General features: G+C 36.9%; 1 protein-coding gene across 6 annotated transcripts in view; it reads right to left on the reverse strand.

Moving 5' to 3' along the window:
* OXR1 (oxidation resistance 1) overlaps window positions 1-19932 on the reverse strand; it is a 535173-nt gene that overhangs the window by 194546 nt on the left and 320695 nt on the right. Inside the window, exon 1 of one of the 6 annotated variants that reach the window (XM_066265830.1) lies at window positions 2560-2785. The exons of the other annotated variants lie outside the window; for them this stretch is intronic. Coding sequence (XP_066121927.1) covers window positions 2560-2641 — 82 coding nt within the window. The 5' untranslated portion in view covers window positions 2642-2785. Of the gene's footprint in view, window positions 1-2559; window positions 2786-19932 lie in introns of those variants that run through there. 6 annotated transcript variants of the gene reach the window in all.

Raw genomic sequence — 19932 nt, forward strand, 5'->3', positions numbered from 1 at the left:
CCAAATCGTGTTATGACTGGTCTGTTGGAACCAATTGTGGTCGTAAGTTGAGCACTAGCTGTAATGCATACTAAAAAATTTTTCTAAGAGTGTAGGTATTATGTTAAACATCCTTATCTTAAAAGAAAATAGGGTGGGAGAAAGCTTCTGGGAGAAAGCTTCTGGAAGTGATGAATGATTATGGTGATGGTTTCATGGGTACATACTTAACTCCAAACTGTCACCTGCTATATGCATTAAATATATACAGCTTTCTGTATGTCAATCATACCTCGGTCAAGTTTTTGTTTTTTGTGGTTTTTTTTTTCAAATTTAATTGATAGAAGTTAAAAAAAAATAGCATAACTACATCATGTCATAGAAGTGTAGAAGCTATAGAAATGGAACTTCTTTTCACTTTTGGCTAAGGACCCCAAGGCTGAAAACTGTGGAGTAGCTACCAAATATATCCACATTCTAAAAGTGATGCTAAGAGACTGTGACATTGGCCAGCATGTGCGTACCACATACGTATAAGGTATAAAATAGCTGATATGAGAAGAGATGGCAAGAGAGAGTTTGTCTAGAGAAAGTGGCCAATATAGTATGCTTTCATCCCCATTCCCACCCTCATCTGCATCCCCATCCCCATCCCCTTTCCTATCCCCATCCCCTTCCCCTTCCCCATCCCCATCCCCTTTCCCATCCCCATCCCCTTCCCCTTTCCCATACCCATCCCCATCCCCATCCCCATCCCCTTTCCCTTCCCCTTCCCCTTTCCCATCCCCATCCCCATCCCTATCCCCATCCCCATCCCCATCCCCATCCGGTTTGGGGAGAAGGCTAGAGAAAGCTTCCTTCTCATTTCAAGTCAAGTGAAAGTCTTCAAGGGGACTAGTTAGAAGACTGGGCCATAGCTGGCTGGCCAAAGAAAGAGAAGGCTTCTGTGTAGGCATGAAGTCCACTTCTACCAATGACACAGCAGAACAGTCTCTTTTCTGGAAACCAGATATCATAGTAGCTAACTCCTTGGAATTATTTGAAAAGGGGTCCCGTGTAAGAGAAACACCTGTGAGAAAAAGGAAAGCCTAGAAGACATCTGAGGGGTAGGTGGTTTAGAATAATTGTATGTAGACAACCTCTAGTATAATTCTATAGAATTCCATAAAAAGGTTCTTCCACTATTTGAAATGAATATTGTAACAAAACAAGTCAAATAGCTCGTTGGCTCTGTTATTAGTGTGGTCCACCAGAAAATGGTGCTCCTTGTTATTTCAATGGCAAAAGAATTTGCTAGACTAGAAGGAAACAAAATATTGTTATAACAATGACTGGGCATTATCATTATTTATCATCGCCAACTATTACTAAACCCCCCCCCCGAACAGTACAAGGTCTCTGTTTATCTCTCTTCTATTCTAGTTTCCTTCAAAAAATAAGCCTGCTATGCATGTAATAAGCTTTAGCAGTTATATTCTAAAAACAGGAAATAACAACACTGCTGTTGCTTCATAAGTTTTTTTTCTCTATAAAAGTGGCAGTTCCCCTCTAATTTTGTTAAAATGAAGCTTTACTTATCAACTCAGTAAGAAATATGACTCTTTAAGATTAGCAAAGGCCAAGTTGAAATGTTGTAAAAATCTGTTTTTATTTAAAAATAAATGCATTCTCCATGGTTGAATTCTTAACACTGAGAAGAAATTATAGTAAGTTCTCCAATGGCGGGGACATTGCTGTTTTGATAGATACGTCATAGATTTTATATGTGAGATAACCAATATGCCAGTTAAATATGAAAAAGAAAATGTCATCCCCAGGTTTTCTATTTTTAGCTGTCACATAGAACAGGTGCCCCGTGTTTAGCTTATTAACTTTTACCCTGATACTCCACACAATCTTGTCTTATCTAACAGGTATTCATTAATTTCCTTTCTCCCAAATGAACCACCTTGAGTTTTGACTAACAGTTATATTTTATACATTTTCGGTCTTGATGTCTTTTTTTATCAGTTATTTTTAGAGATGATCTGATAGTATTAGAAAATGTATCAGTCACTGCCTGGAAAATGTTAAGTGTTCTAACTTTTTCCCATAATAGTAATTCTCTTGAATTACTTAATTGATAATTCTTGAATTAATAATTCTCTATTACAGTCTTATAGCAACTAAAAATGACATTAAATGTTATAATTTCATTACATTCATCTGTCCTCATGTTTAGAGTGAAAAAATGGTTCTAAAAGTTTCAACTAATGAAATGAGAAACGAAAACAAGAAAAATCAGTGACTATTAACAGATATAAATGTTTTAGAGTTTTTTTCAACTTCTACCCCAGAATCAAAATATTACACACAGCTAACATAACTAGTCCACTTAAACCAAATGCTGCCAATTTCTGGCACTTACTCCATACAAGGGCTGCTACACAACTATCCAAATGCACTGTTATTTGCAAAAGAGTCAACCATTTGGTTAATTTCCATGCTTTAATAGCAAAACTCTGCTTCCCCCAACCAGTGACTAACATTTCAAATAAATGAGAAACAAACAAATAAAAAGGCATGATTGCAGAAACTTACTTCTCAGCTTCATGGATACAGGGCATACTTCCCTGTAACTCAGCCTTCTGCAGCAGTGGGTTGGAAGTTCTTTTTCAAACATCCTTGCTATTTCGGTGGGGTTGTTCCCATCCTACTTCTAATCTCTAAATACAGAATGTCTTTAAATAACACCCTTTTTTTCTCCTTCTATAGCAGACTGTTGAAGTGAGAAGTCTACCCCTTCCTACTTGTCTCCCTCTGACTAACTTGAAGAAGGTTCAGAGCTGGGTAAGACAGTGGGAGCCAAGAGAATGGAGAAACAAATGTGTGTTTTAGATTCGAAAGAGCAAGTTATTCATTTACTCAAGGAATGTTCTGGGAAATATTTAGCTTCTGAAATTAACCACATTTAGAAGACTGGAAAACATTTAAATATGTTAGCCTCATATTAGTCTTCAAATGTATGTTTTCTAAAATCAAATGTTTATTGCCTCACCAAAAAAAATTTTTTAACTGTCTTACAGACTATAACAAGTATTATTAGTGACAATGAGGAGAAATCAAAACTTAGTGCACTGTTGTTGGGACTGTAAAACAGTGCAACCACTAGGAAAAACAACATACACGTTTCTCAAACATTAAAAACAAAACCATCATAGGATTCAGCAATACTACTTCTGGATCCATCTCCAAAAGAATGGAAAGCCGGGTCTCAAAGAGGCGTTTGCTCACCCATGGTCATAACATCACTATTCACAGTAGCCAAGGAAGCATTTTAAATTGTCCACTAATGGACAAAAGGATGAATGAAATGTGGTATGTATGTATAATGAAATACTGAGTCCCGCCTGTCACATCCTACAATACAGATGAACCTGGAGAACTTCATGCTAAGTAAAAAATAAGCCAGTCACAAAAAGACAAACACTGTATGATTCTAGTTAAATGAGATATCTAAGGTAGTCAAATTCATAGAAACAGAAAATAGAATGGTGGTTACCAAGGGCTAGGAGAGGGTAGAGGAAAAAGAAAACAGTAAATTTTTATGAGTACATGTATACAGTTTCAAGCATGCAAGATGAAAAGTTCTGATTATCTGTTTTATAACAATGTAAATGTACCCAACACTACTGAACTATACGGTTAAAATGGTTAAGATCTCTGCCTATCGTTCTGTGCATTTAAAGTCACAGGTGCCAGTTAATTATATAAAATCAAGAATATATAACCCCTGGCCAAACTGCAGGACTCTACAACCAGTGTAGAAAGTGGGTCAGCATCTCTGAGGCCCTCTCGCCATCTATCTCTTCCTTTTTCTATGTTTCTCCCACATTGTCTTGCTAAATATAGACTTTGTAATTAAAATATTGATTGATGTTTGGAAAATTAAAAAAATTTTAATTAAGAACATGGGCTCAGAACCCAGCTTATCTGAGTTGGTATCCTGACTTCCCTACATAGAAACTGTGATTTTGGACAAAATATTCAGCTGTCCTGAGCTTTAAGTTTTCCTTCTCTCATCCATATAGTGAAAAATTTATAACTACTTTGTGGGGTTCTCCTGAGGAGTACATCAGATGACACATATAATAAATGTAATAAATATATAAACACATCTTGGGTATCATTACAACATTCTTTTTTTCTTTTTGAAGACATATTTGAAGCTAGAGATTTTCTATTCAATATGTTGAATGGAAAAAATAAATCAAACTGTATTAATGAGTCTCTAAGATCCAGCTTAATGATTACATTGATTTTCTAGATTGATTGGTTCCTTCAAATACTAAAGTTTTAAATATCACACAGTAATGGTATTCACTTTTACTATTGTTAGCTTCAAGCTCTATGACATCTTGTGAAGAAGCGAAAGAGTTTTGGCCTCACCTGGAAGTAATGGAAAGAACACCAAATTTGGAGTAATGCTCTGAGGGTAGGTATGCTGTATACTACAAGCTATGTTACACTGGGTACATATGTAAGCTTTATATCTTTGGGTTAGTCTCCTGATATGGAAAAGTAAATTAACTTCTATTAAAACCTTGGAAGTAAGTTAATTGTGATCAATAGTAATCATGCTTACAAAAAAACTACTCTGTAAATTCTAACATACAAACATAAGTAATACATTCTTTAGAGTTAGAGTAATTACTTGGTTTTTGTTGACTTCGGTTATCATCAGTTTTGGTTTTCATCAGTTTTTTCTGTGAAAAATTTGTCTCGGATTTTGTCAGCGTGCCCATGTGACCTCACTGCTAACTTTGCGAAAACAAAAGGTGACCTACACATTCTCCTGCTCAGTGTGGTGTTCTTTCTCCTTGTGTGAGCATCACCCCGCGCATCTAACCAAACAATTCCATTGCTTTCCAGTGTCTTTGTGCTTTTTTATTGATTGCTAGTACTAATACTACAATTACATGTAAGTGATTACTGCGTACAGTAATTGGATTTATATTGATTCATATGGAAATATGTAATTGCCTCGATTTTCATTGGTTTCAGATTTTGCCGACTGTTTTTGGACGGATTATCGACAAAAGCAAGGTATCACTGTATTTGATAATTAAACCACCTGATTAGATTAAGATATAGATATATGGTACATATTATTATTAGTAACTATTCATTGTAGAATTATTATTTAGGTTAAAAAATGTTAGCCAATTATATGTAGGTTCACCTATATGGATGAAAATATTATCTTTGTTTTGGACATGGACCCAATTATACAAACTCAAATAAATTCTTAATTGCTTAACTCAGCAACTTGGCTTTGGAACCAGCTCCTCTAAGATTTCCATTCTGGTCACTGCTTCTTTCAGGTTCCTATAGTCTTTGGGTATTTCAAACACAGACTGAAATAAGGTCCTAAATCATTTTATTAATAGTGATTTTTCTCCCTTTTTCATTTTTGGAAATAGATACCACATGGAGATGGAGAATTCAATAGTTGTGTAAAGAAAGCTATCTCTACTTGACAATCCTCCCATAATGATTCATAAGACAGGAAAACAATTCATTTAGACATGGTATTTAATTTTAGGTGATCAATAATAAAGTCAAGTATCATAATTGAGGGATGATTAAAAACAATGGCTGCCTGACCAGGCGGTGGCACAGTGGATAGAGCATTGGACTGGAACGCAGAGGACCCAGGTTCGAGACCCCTGAGGTTGTCAGCTTGAGGTCATCAGCTTGAGTGCGGGTTCATCTGGTTTGAGTAAAGCTTGCCAGCTTGGGCCCAAGGTCGCTGGCTTGAGCAGGGGCTTACTCAGTCTGCTGTAGCCCCCTCGTCAAGGCACATATGAGAAAGCAATCAGTGAACAACTAAAGTGCCACAAAGAAGAAAATTGATGCTTCTCATCTCTCTCCCTTCCTGTCTGTCTGTCCCTATATATCCCTCCTCTGACTCTGTCTCTGTCTCTGTCAAAACAACAACAACAAAAAACAAAACAAAAACAAAACAAAAAACAATGGCTGACATTTGAGTGGTTTTTTTTTTCTGTGAATGATCTAAGTAATTTATAAGGTTTAAGTTAGTTTTTACTATATTTTGAGGCAGATATTATTTTAAGTAAACAGGAATAGAGAGGTAAAGAAACTTGCCTCAGGTCACATAACTAGTAAATATTTGAATCAAAACTGGAACTCAGTCCATATGACTCCAGAGTCAGCAAACACAGACAGGAGGCTTTACAGCATTCTTCCTGAACATTCAGAGATCGCCAGAGATGCATTACCCACTTCTCCCACTTTGGCCTAGGCTTTCCTGCTAATATTATATAGCTTTAGGCTGGTAGGCCTAGGAAGCAACAGGGTAGGGTTAAACCTAACCTAGGTAAGATAAAAGGACACACAGAGAACCAGAACTTTGAGGAGCTTCAAGTGCCAAGGAACCGCCATTGCAGACAGGAAGGGATCACTTTTAAGTGGTCACTATACAACCAACCACAGCCTTAAAGAGGGAATTACAGCAAAAGCCAACAGTAAGCCAGAAATATTATCCCACGAGCCAGGACCCCAGAGTCAGAAAATAGTCATGGCTAGAGACAGGCAAAGGAGAGGCGAGTCAAGAATTTCAGGAGCTATGAGACGTCAATCAAGCTTAGCAGTAAAAGAAGTGGCACTAATTTAGGAGGGTATGGTATATAGGGGGTGCTCAGGTTATGACCCAGTTCCGTTTCTATGACTGTGACATAGCCCGAATTTTGGTGGAAGTCGAAATACACCCTAGCCTAACACAAACAAAACATGTGCACTTTTAACAGTCCAAATGGCATAGGTAAGTGAACTGTGGGCTGCCAGCTCCCTCACTCATATGCAGAGTTGCTGTGTATTCTTCTGCCACGTGCAACCAAACTAGTTCGCCCATGTAATCCGTGAGTATGATGTCTGTGGCATAAAAAACAAGATGTCTCAATTTTTTAAAGTTTTTGTGGGAGTGAGCACTGTAAACTCGGAACATCATATGTCAAGACTGTAGTAACCCGAGGACCCCCCTGTCTTTTCTTTCTGTGCATGAAAAAGACTGAAAAGATTCTCTAGGTGGCAACTTCAGATGATGGCAGGAAGAGGAAAGAAGTCAATGAGAAGCCTGGGACAACCTTGTTGATAAGAATAACACAAATGCCATGTAAATACCTTCGAGCTGACGAATATGCATCAGGAATGCTTAGTATTTTATGAACTAATGAATTTAAAACTCAGATGCAAGTGGGATGATAAATCTTTTACAAATTAACAAATGATTTATTTTATAAATACATCAAATTTATGTTTTTTTCTTCCTGTACTCATATAATATTTTTGCAATTATGTGTGTGTGTGTGTGTGTGTGTGTGTGTAAACACAGTTTTTTATTTGTTTTAGCGAGAGAGACAGACAGAAAGGGAGAGAGATGAGAAGCATCAAATCTCTGTTGTGGCACCTTAACCTTAGTTGTTCATTGACTGCTTTCTCATATGTGCTTTGATCATGGGGCTCCAGCTGAGCCTGTGACCCCTTGCTCAAGCCAGTTATCTTGAGCTTCAAGCCAGTGACTAGGGGGTCATGTCTATGATCCCATGGTCAAGCTAGATGAGCCCATGATCAAGACGGCACCCTCAGGGTTTGAACCTGAGTCCTTAGCATCCCAGGCTGATGCTCTATCCACTGCACCATCACGTGGTCAGGCTATATATTATACTTTTAATTCCTTAAATTGTTGATAAGGAAGCTATGCTGGTTCATAAGAACTGACTATGATTTGCATTGAACTGAGTTGTATCCCTGGACCATAAAAAACTACGAGTATCCTATTTATAAATAACCTCATTTATTTGCAGAGTAAACAAAGTTCAGATAATTTCTATTAGAGTTACTGTGTATGCATGTACATTAACTTCTAACATTAACTAGCAGAAAAGTCATTTTATTAATCTTAGTATTTCTGCTTTAAGAAATTATGTTCTATCAGTCAGTGTAGTCAGGAGACAGAACTATAAATAGTTCAGGTATAGAGTTAACAACACTAAGTTTTCACAAATACAGCAACTGCAAGAAGCACAGACTAACTCGAGGGCCAGTGAGCAAAAGAAAATGGTTGGAATTATTAATGGATAAGAACTTAGAGAAGGGTTGCTACTGGAACAAACCTTGGTTGCCAGAGCAAGGAAGAGTAATTAGATAGGTATTCACAGGAATGGGAAGCAGGCAGGAAGGAGTTCCCTCTCCCAGTTCCAGCCTTGCAGTCTCCCTATGGCACCCCTGTGGGCGGGGCCTAAAAGGTAGCAGCTGGTAAAGCTGAAAGTTGGTAGCCAGAGAACCAGCCCAGCATCACAAATCCAAGCTGAGAAGGGTAGATTTGGTTCTGAGGGGCAATAACTTAAAACTTGGCAGATGTAGAAATTATAGTCAATGTAATTTATTCTTTAATAAAGGAAATCATGCAATTTAACGGTTCATGTGATTTTTATATAGAAAATCTGCAGATGATTAATTTCAAGCTAATATTAAAGGACATGTTTCATATATTTGATAATTTTCTGGAAAAAAATATGTTGTATTCAAAGTAAAAGTAGTTAAAAGCTACTCTCCCAAAATGCAAAAATATAATCATTTACATTGAAGAAATGATATAAAAACAAGTTACATAAACATCCCACCCCTACATGAAGGATGAGTATATATAAAAAAATTTTAAATACTCTTTTGGTATAAATTCTTAAAGACCTACTGGTCTAAAGTGTCATTTTAATTTGAAAAACGTCTGAAATAGTATTTATATAGTATGAACACTCTGTCTAAACATATAATTATGCTTAACTTAGCTAATTTAAGAATTTTCTTTCTAATGTTATAATGTATGATCAATCATTGTGATCATTACTTTACAGAGAAAATAATTTCAATAGTATCCAAGAGACATCTCAATAGACTACTGCCTAAGTACTGATTTAAAAAAATAACTCCTAATTATGTGTTTTGCATCTCTCTGCTGATTTCCATTTTATATTTTACAAATTCTGCATGTTTATTTTTACCCTGGATAAAAATCTTTGAAAACAGATTATCATTTTCTCACATCTTCTGCAATAGAGTCTGTGGAACCAAATTTGATCTCTTTCTGGTAATATGGCTACCATTAATTAAAGCACACATTATTTTAATTCTATATATATGTTACTAATATGTACAATAATATTTTTTATTCTTAAAATTTCCAGAATGCTATTAAAATAACATAACTTTAATTCTATTTATTAGAGTAATACATATATATCAATTTAGAATATATAGAAAAAAATAGAAAAATATCTTAGCACTCCAAATAAATCATAGTGAATACATTTTTTAATTCATTTTTCCAGGATGTCTCCTTTTAACTTTAAAAATCATATTGTGATCAATTTCTATCTTCAAAGTTATATAGTCTTTTTCGTATTATAAATGGCATTTTTCTTTAATATTAAACTCCCTGTAAAGATAATATATAAGGATTTCTTAATATTCTTTGAAAAGATGAGCCATACTTTAATTAAAAAGTATCATTCTAAAAATGTTACAATGTTAAAAAACAGAATTTCAAGTTACTGTTGGTGCATGTACGCATGTATTATAAACAAAACAAAATCTCTCATCTTTGTCAATCTCTCAGGTACCATTATTTGTCATTAATGTGTCGGCTGTTCTCTTCTATTTTACTGCTTTTAATCTGCCAGGGACTTGGAAATCATATAATCCAATGTGTTAGGATTTTATCTAAATTCAGATTTAAGGTGCTTTGAGTGAGAATTTGAAGTCTTCCATCTAAAAAAAATTGCAAAAGTTTTGATACATAAATAAGCCAACAAAGCCAACATTTATTTTAGCAATTTAGTACCTGAACTTGAAAGCAAGAGAAATTCTTCCAGATTCTTGGCTAAATCAGGTTGGCTGGTGTCATTAAATGTAGATGTCATTAGATGAGATATACATTCACTTCATACTTGCTTTAGTGACTAACACAGTTGGGCATATGACAGTTTATATCTGCATTAAAACAAGGGACATATGAGTGATCAAACTGATAGAATTTAATGTAGATGTGAAAACGCTGCTTGTGCATGTGAAGCTATCCTCAGGCTCATCAGTCTCCAAGGGCCTGGAATGCCCTTTTTTTTTACATAATCAAGTGAGACAAGTTTATTTAATTATAATAATGCTAGTGAGGATGATGTGAAAGAGACTAGAACTCACAGGAGAATTTTTACAACCCTTTGTGAAAAGTAATTTTACAATACAGATCTAGAGCCTTTAAAATGTTCTTATCTTTGATTCAATTTTATTTTAAGACTATATTTAATAATTCAAAATGCAAATAAAAATCTTCTTACAAAGTTGCTTATAGTAGCATTATTAATACCAACAAAGACCAGACACTCTAAGTATCTGATATTTGTAACATTTCGAATATATTCTGGTACATCTACAGCTTAAGGTAATGCAGACATTAAAATGATATTAAGAATCACATTTTAAAGATGTGAGAAAAAGGTATATTATCAGGGTAAAAAGTACAAAATGGTGTTCAATTATATAAAAATAAAAGTCTCATTAAGATCAAACTCTTAACCATATTATTTCTGGCTAATGGAATTGTGGTTGATTGTTACCTTCCTTATATTTTTAAGCATTTTCCAAATTTTCAAAAATGTGTATTTTTAAAATCAGAAACAATCAGTACATGTCAGTTGCTTTAAATGCTGGATTCTTTAACCTACGGTAACTGCAGTAGAAACATTCATGTACAAGAATCTTATATCCTGTTCGTGATAGTTTATATGAGACAACCTAGTACATTAATTGGGAGAATTGGACATATGCAACCTAGCTTTGGTGGACAGAAAGTTAAAGAGCCTCCTTCCTTAAGGGCTCTTGACAGTCTGTCTGCTACTTTCTCCCTGATATAGGTACTCATCTTCTATGGAGACAGAGGGTTTTACTGGGCACTATGCTGTTCAATAACAGGTTTTATCTCCCAGCTTTAGCTGGTTCTAGGTGTAGCCATGAGACTAGTCTCCAGCCAATGGCATATGGTTAGAAGCGATGTGACAGCCTTTGTTTGGGTCATGCTCCTATAGAAAAAGTTCTGCACCCGTATTTCCTTCCCCTTCCTACTCTGGCTGAAATGCAGATGTTAGAAAGGACACCAGAGATGCATTTTTAGATCAAGAAATGGAGTTAAATATTAAGGATGTCAGAGAAACTAGCAGTCTCTACCCTTGACACTGAAAAAGCTGGCCCTAGACTACTTACCCTTGGACTGTTGTATGGGACAAAAAGAAAATCTTTTGACCTTTATTATAGCAGCCAAATTAGTACCCTAACTGCTGCTGCTTCAATTTGGCAGAAAGAAACAGCTAGATTTAACTGATTACTTTTAGAAGATTAGTTGAACATTAATTACACCAGATCTAAAATCATTATATTTAGTAGACATTTCCCAACAGTTAAATAGCTAATCTTAAATAAACCAATCTATAGCCCCATTAATACAGCTATTGGAGAGTGCAGCGTGCCATGCCACTGGAAACCAGATGTCCCACATGCCATTTAAAGTTCTAAAATTAAATGCCTTTTTTTTTTTAATTAAAACTCACTCATTAGATGTTAGATGTCTCAGACGTGGTTGCTAGAGAAGATTCAGAGCATTTATTGGGATAATTTTGGGAACCCTTTCAGGCCACGTGACTTTCCACATCAGGTCTGAAACGCGAGTCCGGTTCTCAACTGCTCACAATAGAAAGCCAGGGACTTCAGATTTCACACCCTAAGTATAAAGAACCCTGCCTTACTTCTAACCTTAGAATGCTGTACTATATAGTCCCTCCTTAGGAAACTAAATCATGAATTGACAGTTAGTAGAATACTGCTCAAACATTTAAAATAGCCTGATTTGAAAGACTAATGGATAGATTAGCAATCTGTTGGTCAAATAAGTTTGTAAACATGATATATATGTTTGCTCGCTTGTGACTTATATTGGGTGTGGGGGACAGGCTATAAGCAGGCCAGGTTGTTGTAGCCTGAGGTTTGGTTTTGGGACTAAGCTTTTCCCCACACCCTTGACTGATTGTATGATCTGGGTGGTGCACTATCATGAGAAATCCAATTATGCCTTGGATGAGTGACTTTGTATCGGAGACTTCCTTGTTTGTATATTGGATTAAGGGATTTTGGTTTTCTACACTATAAAGTGGGACAGACCAGGAGCTCAGACACACAGTTCCTGCGATCACAATTGCAGGGGCTCCCCTGATCCCTTGCCCTTCATGGGAAGAGTTGGTTTTCTGCTTTTCCCTTGTCTTCTTTTGTGGTTTGCCTGTCTTGGTGAGACACCAATAAATAGGATGGCCCCCCATCCTCTGACTCCGCCATTTCTTTATCGTCTGCCCGAATCCAATGGGAACCTGCATGTGAATGGTCACGATGACGGCTCCTGGCCTTACACAATCTATTCTAGATTCTCCAAATTGTGTTCTCTAAATTAAAACATCAGGAAAAATATGCATGTAAAATGTCAGTATTTGACTGGCATTCTGACCTGGCAGAATTATTACTGAATACATTAACAGTTTCTTTATTTTTTTAAACAATACCCAATTCAGTAAACTTTTCCTTGAATTTAACTTTTGGAAGGATTTGTATGTGTGTATACACATGTGTGTACAAACACACACACATACACACAAAAAACCCCAATGTTTCCCATTTAGTTGTAGCTCTGATGGGTATCTGCCCTTTTAGCTTACTACCAACACTATGATTCTTGTATGATTCTACCCTTTGCCAGTGGAGCTCATATGCTTTAAAGGTAACTGGCTTCATCTCCAAATTAAAAGTAGAATCTATGACTCAGGCCTAACTTTAGTGGCATAATCCTATCCCCAGCCATCTCTATTAAGATAAGGGTGGGTAAGAGCTCTAAATTGATTTACCTGAACAAATCTCAGAATTTTCTCTTAAGAGGGAAAACTTGTACTCTTCTTTGCTGAATGTGAAGGACATAGAATGCATGAAATTCAGGTTCTCAAACACTCAGAGTAGCTATGTTAGATCAAACATCTGTAACAATAAACTTGCATGTGAATCGGGACCGTGAAGTAGAAAGATCATGCAGAATGAAGTTAGCATTAAACAAGCATAGTTAAGAAATCAAGAGAGCATGAAAATGGGTCCTCCCCACCTCATTTGAGCAGACTGATCAAGCCTGATCTCAAATTACCTCTGGATTTCAGTCACATGTGCCTATGAATTTGTTTTATTGTTTAAATTTATTCGAGATAGGTTTGCTGTTGCTTTTAACTGAAAGCATCCTGAAAGAGACAACAAGAAGTCGAGACAAATATAAACCTTACCTCCAGCACGAATTTTGTTTCACATTCCTGATGACACCAATCCCCTCTCTTAACAGCAGTCCTTAACTTTCATATGCCTCTGCAGATCCTTCTCACATTGCATGAAAAGGCAGTGGGAAAGAAACCCACGTTAATTCTCTGCCTACTTTGAGTCACATATTTAATGTACACTATCTTACTTAATTCAAAACTGAGAAGACAAGGTCTCCATTAATAGATCCAGAAAATGAGGTTCAGAGAAGATAAGATTCACAAAGTCACACAGCAGTTAATTCAGCTGGTGGGACTCGATTCTCTAAAACCTAGTTTCTTTCTATTAAACAAGATTGTTTATTTATTAATTAGTTTATTTTTGAATGAGACCTCTTTCAGTTTTTATTTTATTTTATTGAATTTATTGGGTGACATTGGTTCACAAAACCATATAGGTTTCAGGTATACAACTCAACAAAACATTGTCTGTACACTGCATTGTGCGCCCATTGCCCCAAGCAAAGTCCGTTTCCACCCCGTTTCTCCCCTTTGACCCAGATTGCTTTAGATAAGCGAAACATTCCAAACAAATAAAAAGAGTTCAACAGAGATATCATTTAATATGTGAGTTCCTGAAACATTAGACACTTTCTGTCTCTACAACGTGCCTATCACTTTAAGAATTAAAATTTCACTTTGGAAACATTGAGAATTTTGGAGATAACTTCAAAGTCTCTGAAATAAGGCAGATTGACTCTTAAATGAGAAAACCATGAGCGTGCGAATTCAAACAGTCTGACACTAGTAACTGTTTTCGTCCCATCTTTATGCTCAATAGGCACCTCATGTTTTAAACGATCCTTTATCAAGAAGCTGTTTTCAGATTTCTTCCCCATCTCTGAGCTAGCCAGCGTCCCACAGTCCAAGTCTATCTGCTATTGTTAAAGCATGATTCTCTGCCATTCTTCTGCTTTCCTAGTGTAACTTCTCCTTTGATTTTGGGGGGCAACTTTCTTTTCCAAAATAATCTCCTTCTCCTGCAGGTGGAGGCCAGTCTCTTTGTCCACTTTTATATCATCTGTTCCTAGCAAGCACTGAAGTTCAAGTTTTACATGTGTTCTCTCAGCAACCTGTTTAACTCATCTTTTTAAATTCTCACTCCCCTTCTCTCACTAAATCTTCACATTGTCACCCAGCTTCTTCCCTAATTGCTGATGTTGGCAAATGTCCCTCTTTGAGCTACTTTCTAAATAGCAAAATCATGTCTAGAGCTCTCTGTAATGCTTAATTGAGCACATCAAATTGAACTCTATGCAATACAGAAAGTACAAAGCCATTGGCCCTGGACTTCCAGGACTACGTATTCTAAAAATATTTTCAAGGGCAGAAAAAAAAAATCAATTCTGGAGATGCAGGCATATTGGAAACAACATTAATGGTTTTCATGAATGTCAAAGTCAGAGAACACAGGAAGTACAACTGGATATCATTAGGTGTACTGTTACTTAACAGAGGATGATACAAATGTAAGCAAGAATCATGGCTGGGGGTCAAACTCAGACCAAAGCCTCAAAGCCTCACCATGACACATGCTGACAAGAATCCAGTAGCTGTGAAAATTATGTAAGACCACATTCAGCTGCAACGTGTTCTGGTTATTTCAAGCATTTGCGCCTAGAGATATAAATAATAATCTATTTACCTTGGAAAAAACAGCACCCACACAGACATTTCACATTTATTACCATAAGGAAAGAACACTGAGCAGGCTGCAAATACTACACAGGGTTTTACAATGTTTCTGGGCTTCGTAACATTTGAGATTAATTTAAATGGGCACTGTCACACTATTCCAAATGTGAAATATGATTTAATGAAAATGGTTTTAATGTGGAATGGCAGAATGTCAAAGTGAGAGTATTTATGTGAATGCCGATAGAATATTTATAGAAACTTTCCTGTCATCTCTCCTAAATTAATCTAGTTGGGGAAACAAACAAGGCAGACCTCTCTCTGCACAATTTTAGCAAGATTTTATCCTTGCTGGGCAATAGATCTTGTATCTCTGAAAAAGGTTTCAGAAAGATGTCCCAGGCTGCTAATAAAACATGCAGAATGGGTATTTTTAACAATGACCTGCTTTGAAAACTGGCCTTTAAATATTTTTTTAACATAATAAATACCTATTATCTATGAAAATGCGGGAAAACGCTCAATCTCTGTTGATTGGATTGTGACTCGACTACCTTTTGAAGAGCAATTCTCTAAAATTGTAAGTATTACTTGAACTTGGTGAGTCTACTGTTAAGACTTTATACTAACAAAATCATAAAGAAGAAGAAAGCTTTATTTGCATGGTTGTTGATTAAAAAAATATTATAGGCAAAAATGAACAAAGTCCAAAAATGGAAAATCCAGTAACATTGGATCAATTAAGTTGTGATATACCTATACCAAAGAATACTATATAATCATTAAAAATGATGCTGCAGAATCATTTTTATTGACACAAAAATAAATAGGCTAGCCTGACAAGGTAGTGGCACAGTGGATAGAGCATCAGAGTAGGACGCAGAGGAACCCAGGTTTGAAACCCTGAGATCACTGGTTTGAGCGCGGGCTCATCCAGCTTGAGCACGAGGTCCCTGGCTTGAGTATAGGATCATAAACATTACCCCATAATTACTGGCTTGAACCAAAAGGTTGTTTTCTTGAAGCCCAAGGTCTCTGGTTTGAGCCTGAGGTTGTTGGCTTGAACAAGGGGTCACTTGCTCCGCTGTAGCCCCTCGATCAAGGTACGTATTAGAAAGCAATCAATGAACAAGGTGCCACAACGAAGAATTGATGCTTCTCATATCTCTCCCTTCCTCTCTGTCTGTCCCTCTGTCTGTCCCTCTCTCTGCCTCTGTCACAATAAATAAATAAATAAATAGGCTATACTCGGGTGAAAGAGTACTGAGTGTGTACTCTGTGATCAGCATATCCTAGATGCTGGCAAACAGCACTGATCAAATCAGTGCATCTCCCAGCGCTTGCAGAGCACATACCCTGGTGCTTGCCTTAGGACCATTTATTACAGCACCAGCCTATTTGGTTAATGTGTAAACATGGTTCACATGTAGTTAGAAAATCTGGGAATTTAAAGTAGTTCTATCTAAAGATTGAATTTATGCTTCATTGCTTCTATTTGTCCATATTTTTCTACTATTTTGTATAATAAACCAATAGTCATGTTTTTAATTGAAAGAAACTGGGATATACAACAGCAAGTAATAACAACAACAAAGGTGAAAAGGAGTAATGAGAAAACGTTTTCTATCATACAGGAAGCATGTCAAGACAACTCTGGAGGAAAAATATGATCTTTTAGGTCTTATCTGCTGTGGTTCTATATTTTATCACTCCTCTGGTACCATGTCCCAGATTATAACTTTTCTTTGTAGGGACCAAGGTCAAATGACTTCATTGAAAAGACATACAATTTATTGAGGAACTCATGAGTTATAATTGAAGGATTTTGTACTTGGAGTTTTAAATACTTCCTTATCTATCATAATTCCACTAGCTGGGTGTTCTCTACCTGTCACACATGAAGAATCTCAGATAAGGCATCTTGTTCATGTTCACACAGCTAGGAAGTGAGGAAACAAGATTTGATTTCATATCTGGGTCCAAAATCAGTCCTTCTTTCATTAACTTGGTTGGCAAGGCAGAAGAAAACAAGATATACTAAAGTCAATGACCTGAAAAGTCACAGAATTTTAGATCAGGAAATGATTTTCTAGATCATGTGTTTCAATTTCCTCATATCATAGATGGTGACACAATGACTATGGGAGGCTAGGAAACTTGTCCTGGGTCACAATCCATCAGTACTAGGGGAAAATGATCATAAAATATTATAATTTGAATATTAAGCAATGATTTTATTTTCTTTGGGCCATTGTTCAGTGGCTATGAGCAAATGATTCAATGACCACACATTGTCCAGATAGACAGCTTCATGCAATGAATTTCATTTACATTTTAATTGAAGATATTCTGTATTTATTCATAAACTAGAATGAATAAATTACTTTTAAAGTTATTTAGTGTTCATTAACTTCATTACCTCTTCCTGACTATCTCTGCATTTTGGAGGAATGCCTAAGAGACATGGCTTTCAAGTTACACAATATATTTACTATTTTGACAGACAGACCAAGTATTTTTTTTTAATTTATTGATTTTGAGAGAAAGGATGGAAGAGAGAGAGAGACAGAAACATTGATCTGTTCCTGCATGTGCCCTGACCAGGGATTGAACCTGCAACCTTTGCATATCGGGATGATGCTCTAACTACCCAATCTATCTGGCCAGGTTGAATGTGCTCTGTTTTAATTGCATTTGGTATTAAAATGAATTTTGGCAGGCCAACGACAGAGAATTACCTCCTTATTTGAGGAATTAATCTACCAGTCTGCTCACACAAAAAACAACAACAATATAAACAAATGAGACTAAAAAATGTATCTGATTAGTATTTTGGGATTCTTAAGGCTTTATTCCCGGAAGTGGGATTGCTGGGTCAGAAGACAGTTCCATTTTTTTATTTTTCGGGTTAGGGTGTACTAGGTGAGGGAGGTGGAGGGATAGAGCAATAAAGAACCAAAAACAAAACAAGAAACCACCTGGACACGGACAATAGTGTGGCGACGGCCAGGAGTGGGGGATGTGGCGGAGGGTGGAGGGATACATGGTGAAGGAAGGAGACTTGACCTGGGAGTTGAATAGACGATACGGTGTGCAGAGATGGGTTGTAGAATTGGGCACCTGCAACCTGTGCAATTCTGTTAACCAGTGTCACCCTACTGAACTTAATAAAAATAAAGGTATGTGAACTCATTTACTCACTGAAGTCAGTACAACGTGAAGCCATGACATCACTCTCAGTCTCTCTCCTTTCCGAGGCGGTGTCTGTGTGACACACACGGTGCCAGTGACACTGCAGAGCCTCTGGTGAAGCCATGAGTAATCTTTTTAAACCTGAGGAAGTTACCCGAAGTGTTTGGTCTATCTGTCTTGAATTTAAATAAATTCAACATCACAGATATCTCTACATATATAGGAAACCTTTATAAAAGACAAAGTTCTCTCTTTCCTCTTCTCCTTGCATCCAATGAGATGGAGTTATGAAAACAAAATAACCTCATAGGAAGCAAGATATACAAGTTAAGCCTGTAGCATAGTGAAAAGAATGAGATGGGCTGAAGAAGGTGGTTTGATCAGAGAGGGATTCTAACTTGTCATGGTCAGTGGCTTCATTTTTCAGCTTGGACTCACGTATATCTACCTTTGGTTCATAATCCAACACCTCCCTAGTAATTTGGTTATTCAAACTGTCCTGGCTTTGGCTTCCTGTGTCCATCTGGCATGCCTGTATCCTTTTTATTTGCTTTTAAGTAGTACCTTGCATTTCAACACTGCAAGTTGCTTTTTTCTCATCCTGCATAGTTACTGGAGTGGCCAGTGGCTTTAACATGATCTGGAGCCCAAGCCGCTCAAGGCACACATCCCTGCTCAGTGGATGGGACTTCTTGGGGCCAGAGGTACTTCAGGAGAGCAGGTTATGTGTCAAGATTCAGGACTGACACTACCTCTGATGCCTGCTGTTAGCAATCCTGGCCAGCTTTATACAACTATAGAAGTTAAACAAGTCATTTGGGAACATAGCAGGCTTAGGTGAGAGAGCTTATGCAAGGAAGAGCTCTGAGGAAAATCATAACCAGCTTATGGGGCAGAAAACCGGTAAATATTTCAAATTTGCTGTAGCAAGCTGAAGTCCCTCTCTTAATTACCCGGGTTAGTGTCCCTTTCTCAATACAATGGACAGTCTGTAGCCTGTGGCTTTCCAATTTCAGTGTCAGAAAGAATCATTAGTTTAAAATACAGACTCCTGGTCTCTACGCCAGAGATTCTAGATTTCCCCACATCACCTCTAGTTTTATGTTCCTCAATGTCTTTAACCCACAGTGCCTTTTGAAATGGGGCATGTCTCTTCCAATTGGAGAACTGTGTGTTTGGGAAAATCTCTACCAACTTTACTTCTATTTTCTACTATGAAAAAAAATGGGGCTTTTTGGTTCTTCTTGACAAATATAATTGTCATAATATTGAAATACTTAATATGTTTTCTCAAACTACCTATTATTGCCATCTTTTCCCCAATTAACTATTGTTGCCCTATTCCTAAGACGTATTTACATAATTTTTGTTTGTTCTTGACGTAAGTTGACCGGGCTTTGACACATGGATGTAAGCAGTACCCTTGTTGCCAGATGAAAGGGGCACCTGTGCTAATTGTGGAGTGAAGTATACTAATGATATCAAGAGGCTTGAGGCAACATGGAAATATAATGGATGGAGCAGAGCTAACATTCAGCCAGCTTGTATCAGAGATACTTTTATACTGGCTGATACTCAGCTATGGTGCCAATCCTCCAGGTGAACCTCTTCTTCATTGCCCAGGCTCCTGCAATTGGCCCCTCAGACCAACTGATGATCCAGGAACTAAAGGACAATC

Source organism: Saccopteryx bilineata, chromosome 3 (assembly GCF_036850765.1).
Source record: "Saccopteryx bilineata isolate mSacBil1 chromosome 3, mSacBil1_pri_phased_curated, whole genome shotgun sequence".
Lineage (NCBI taxonomy): Eukaryota > Metazoa > Chordata > Mammalia > Chiroptera > Emballonuridae > Saccopteryx > Saccopteryx bilineata.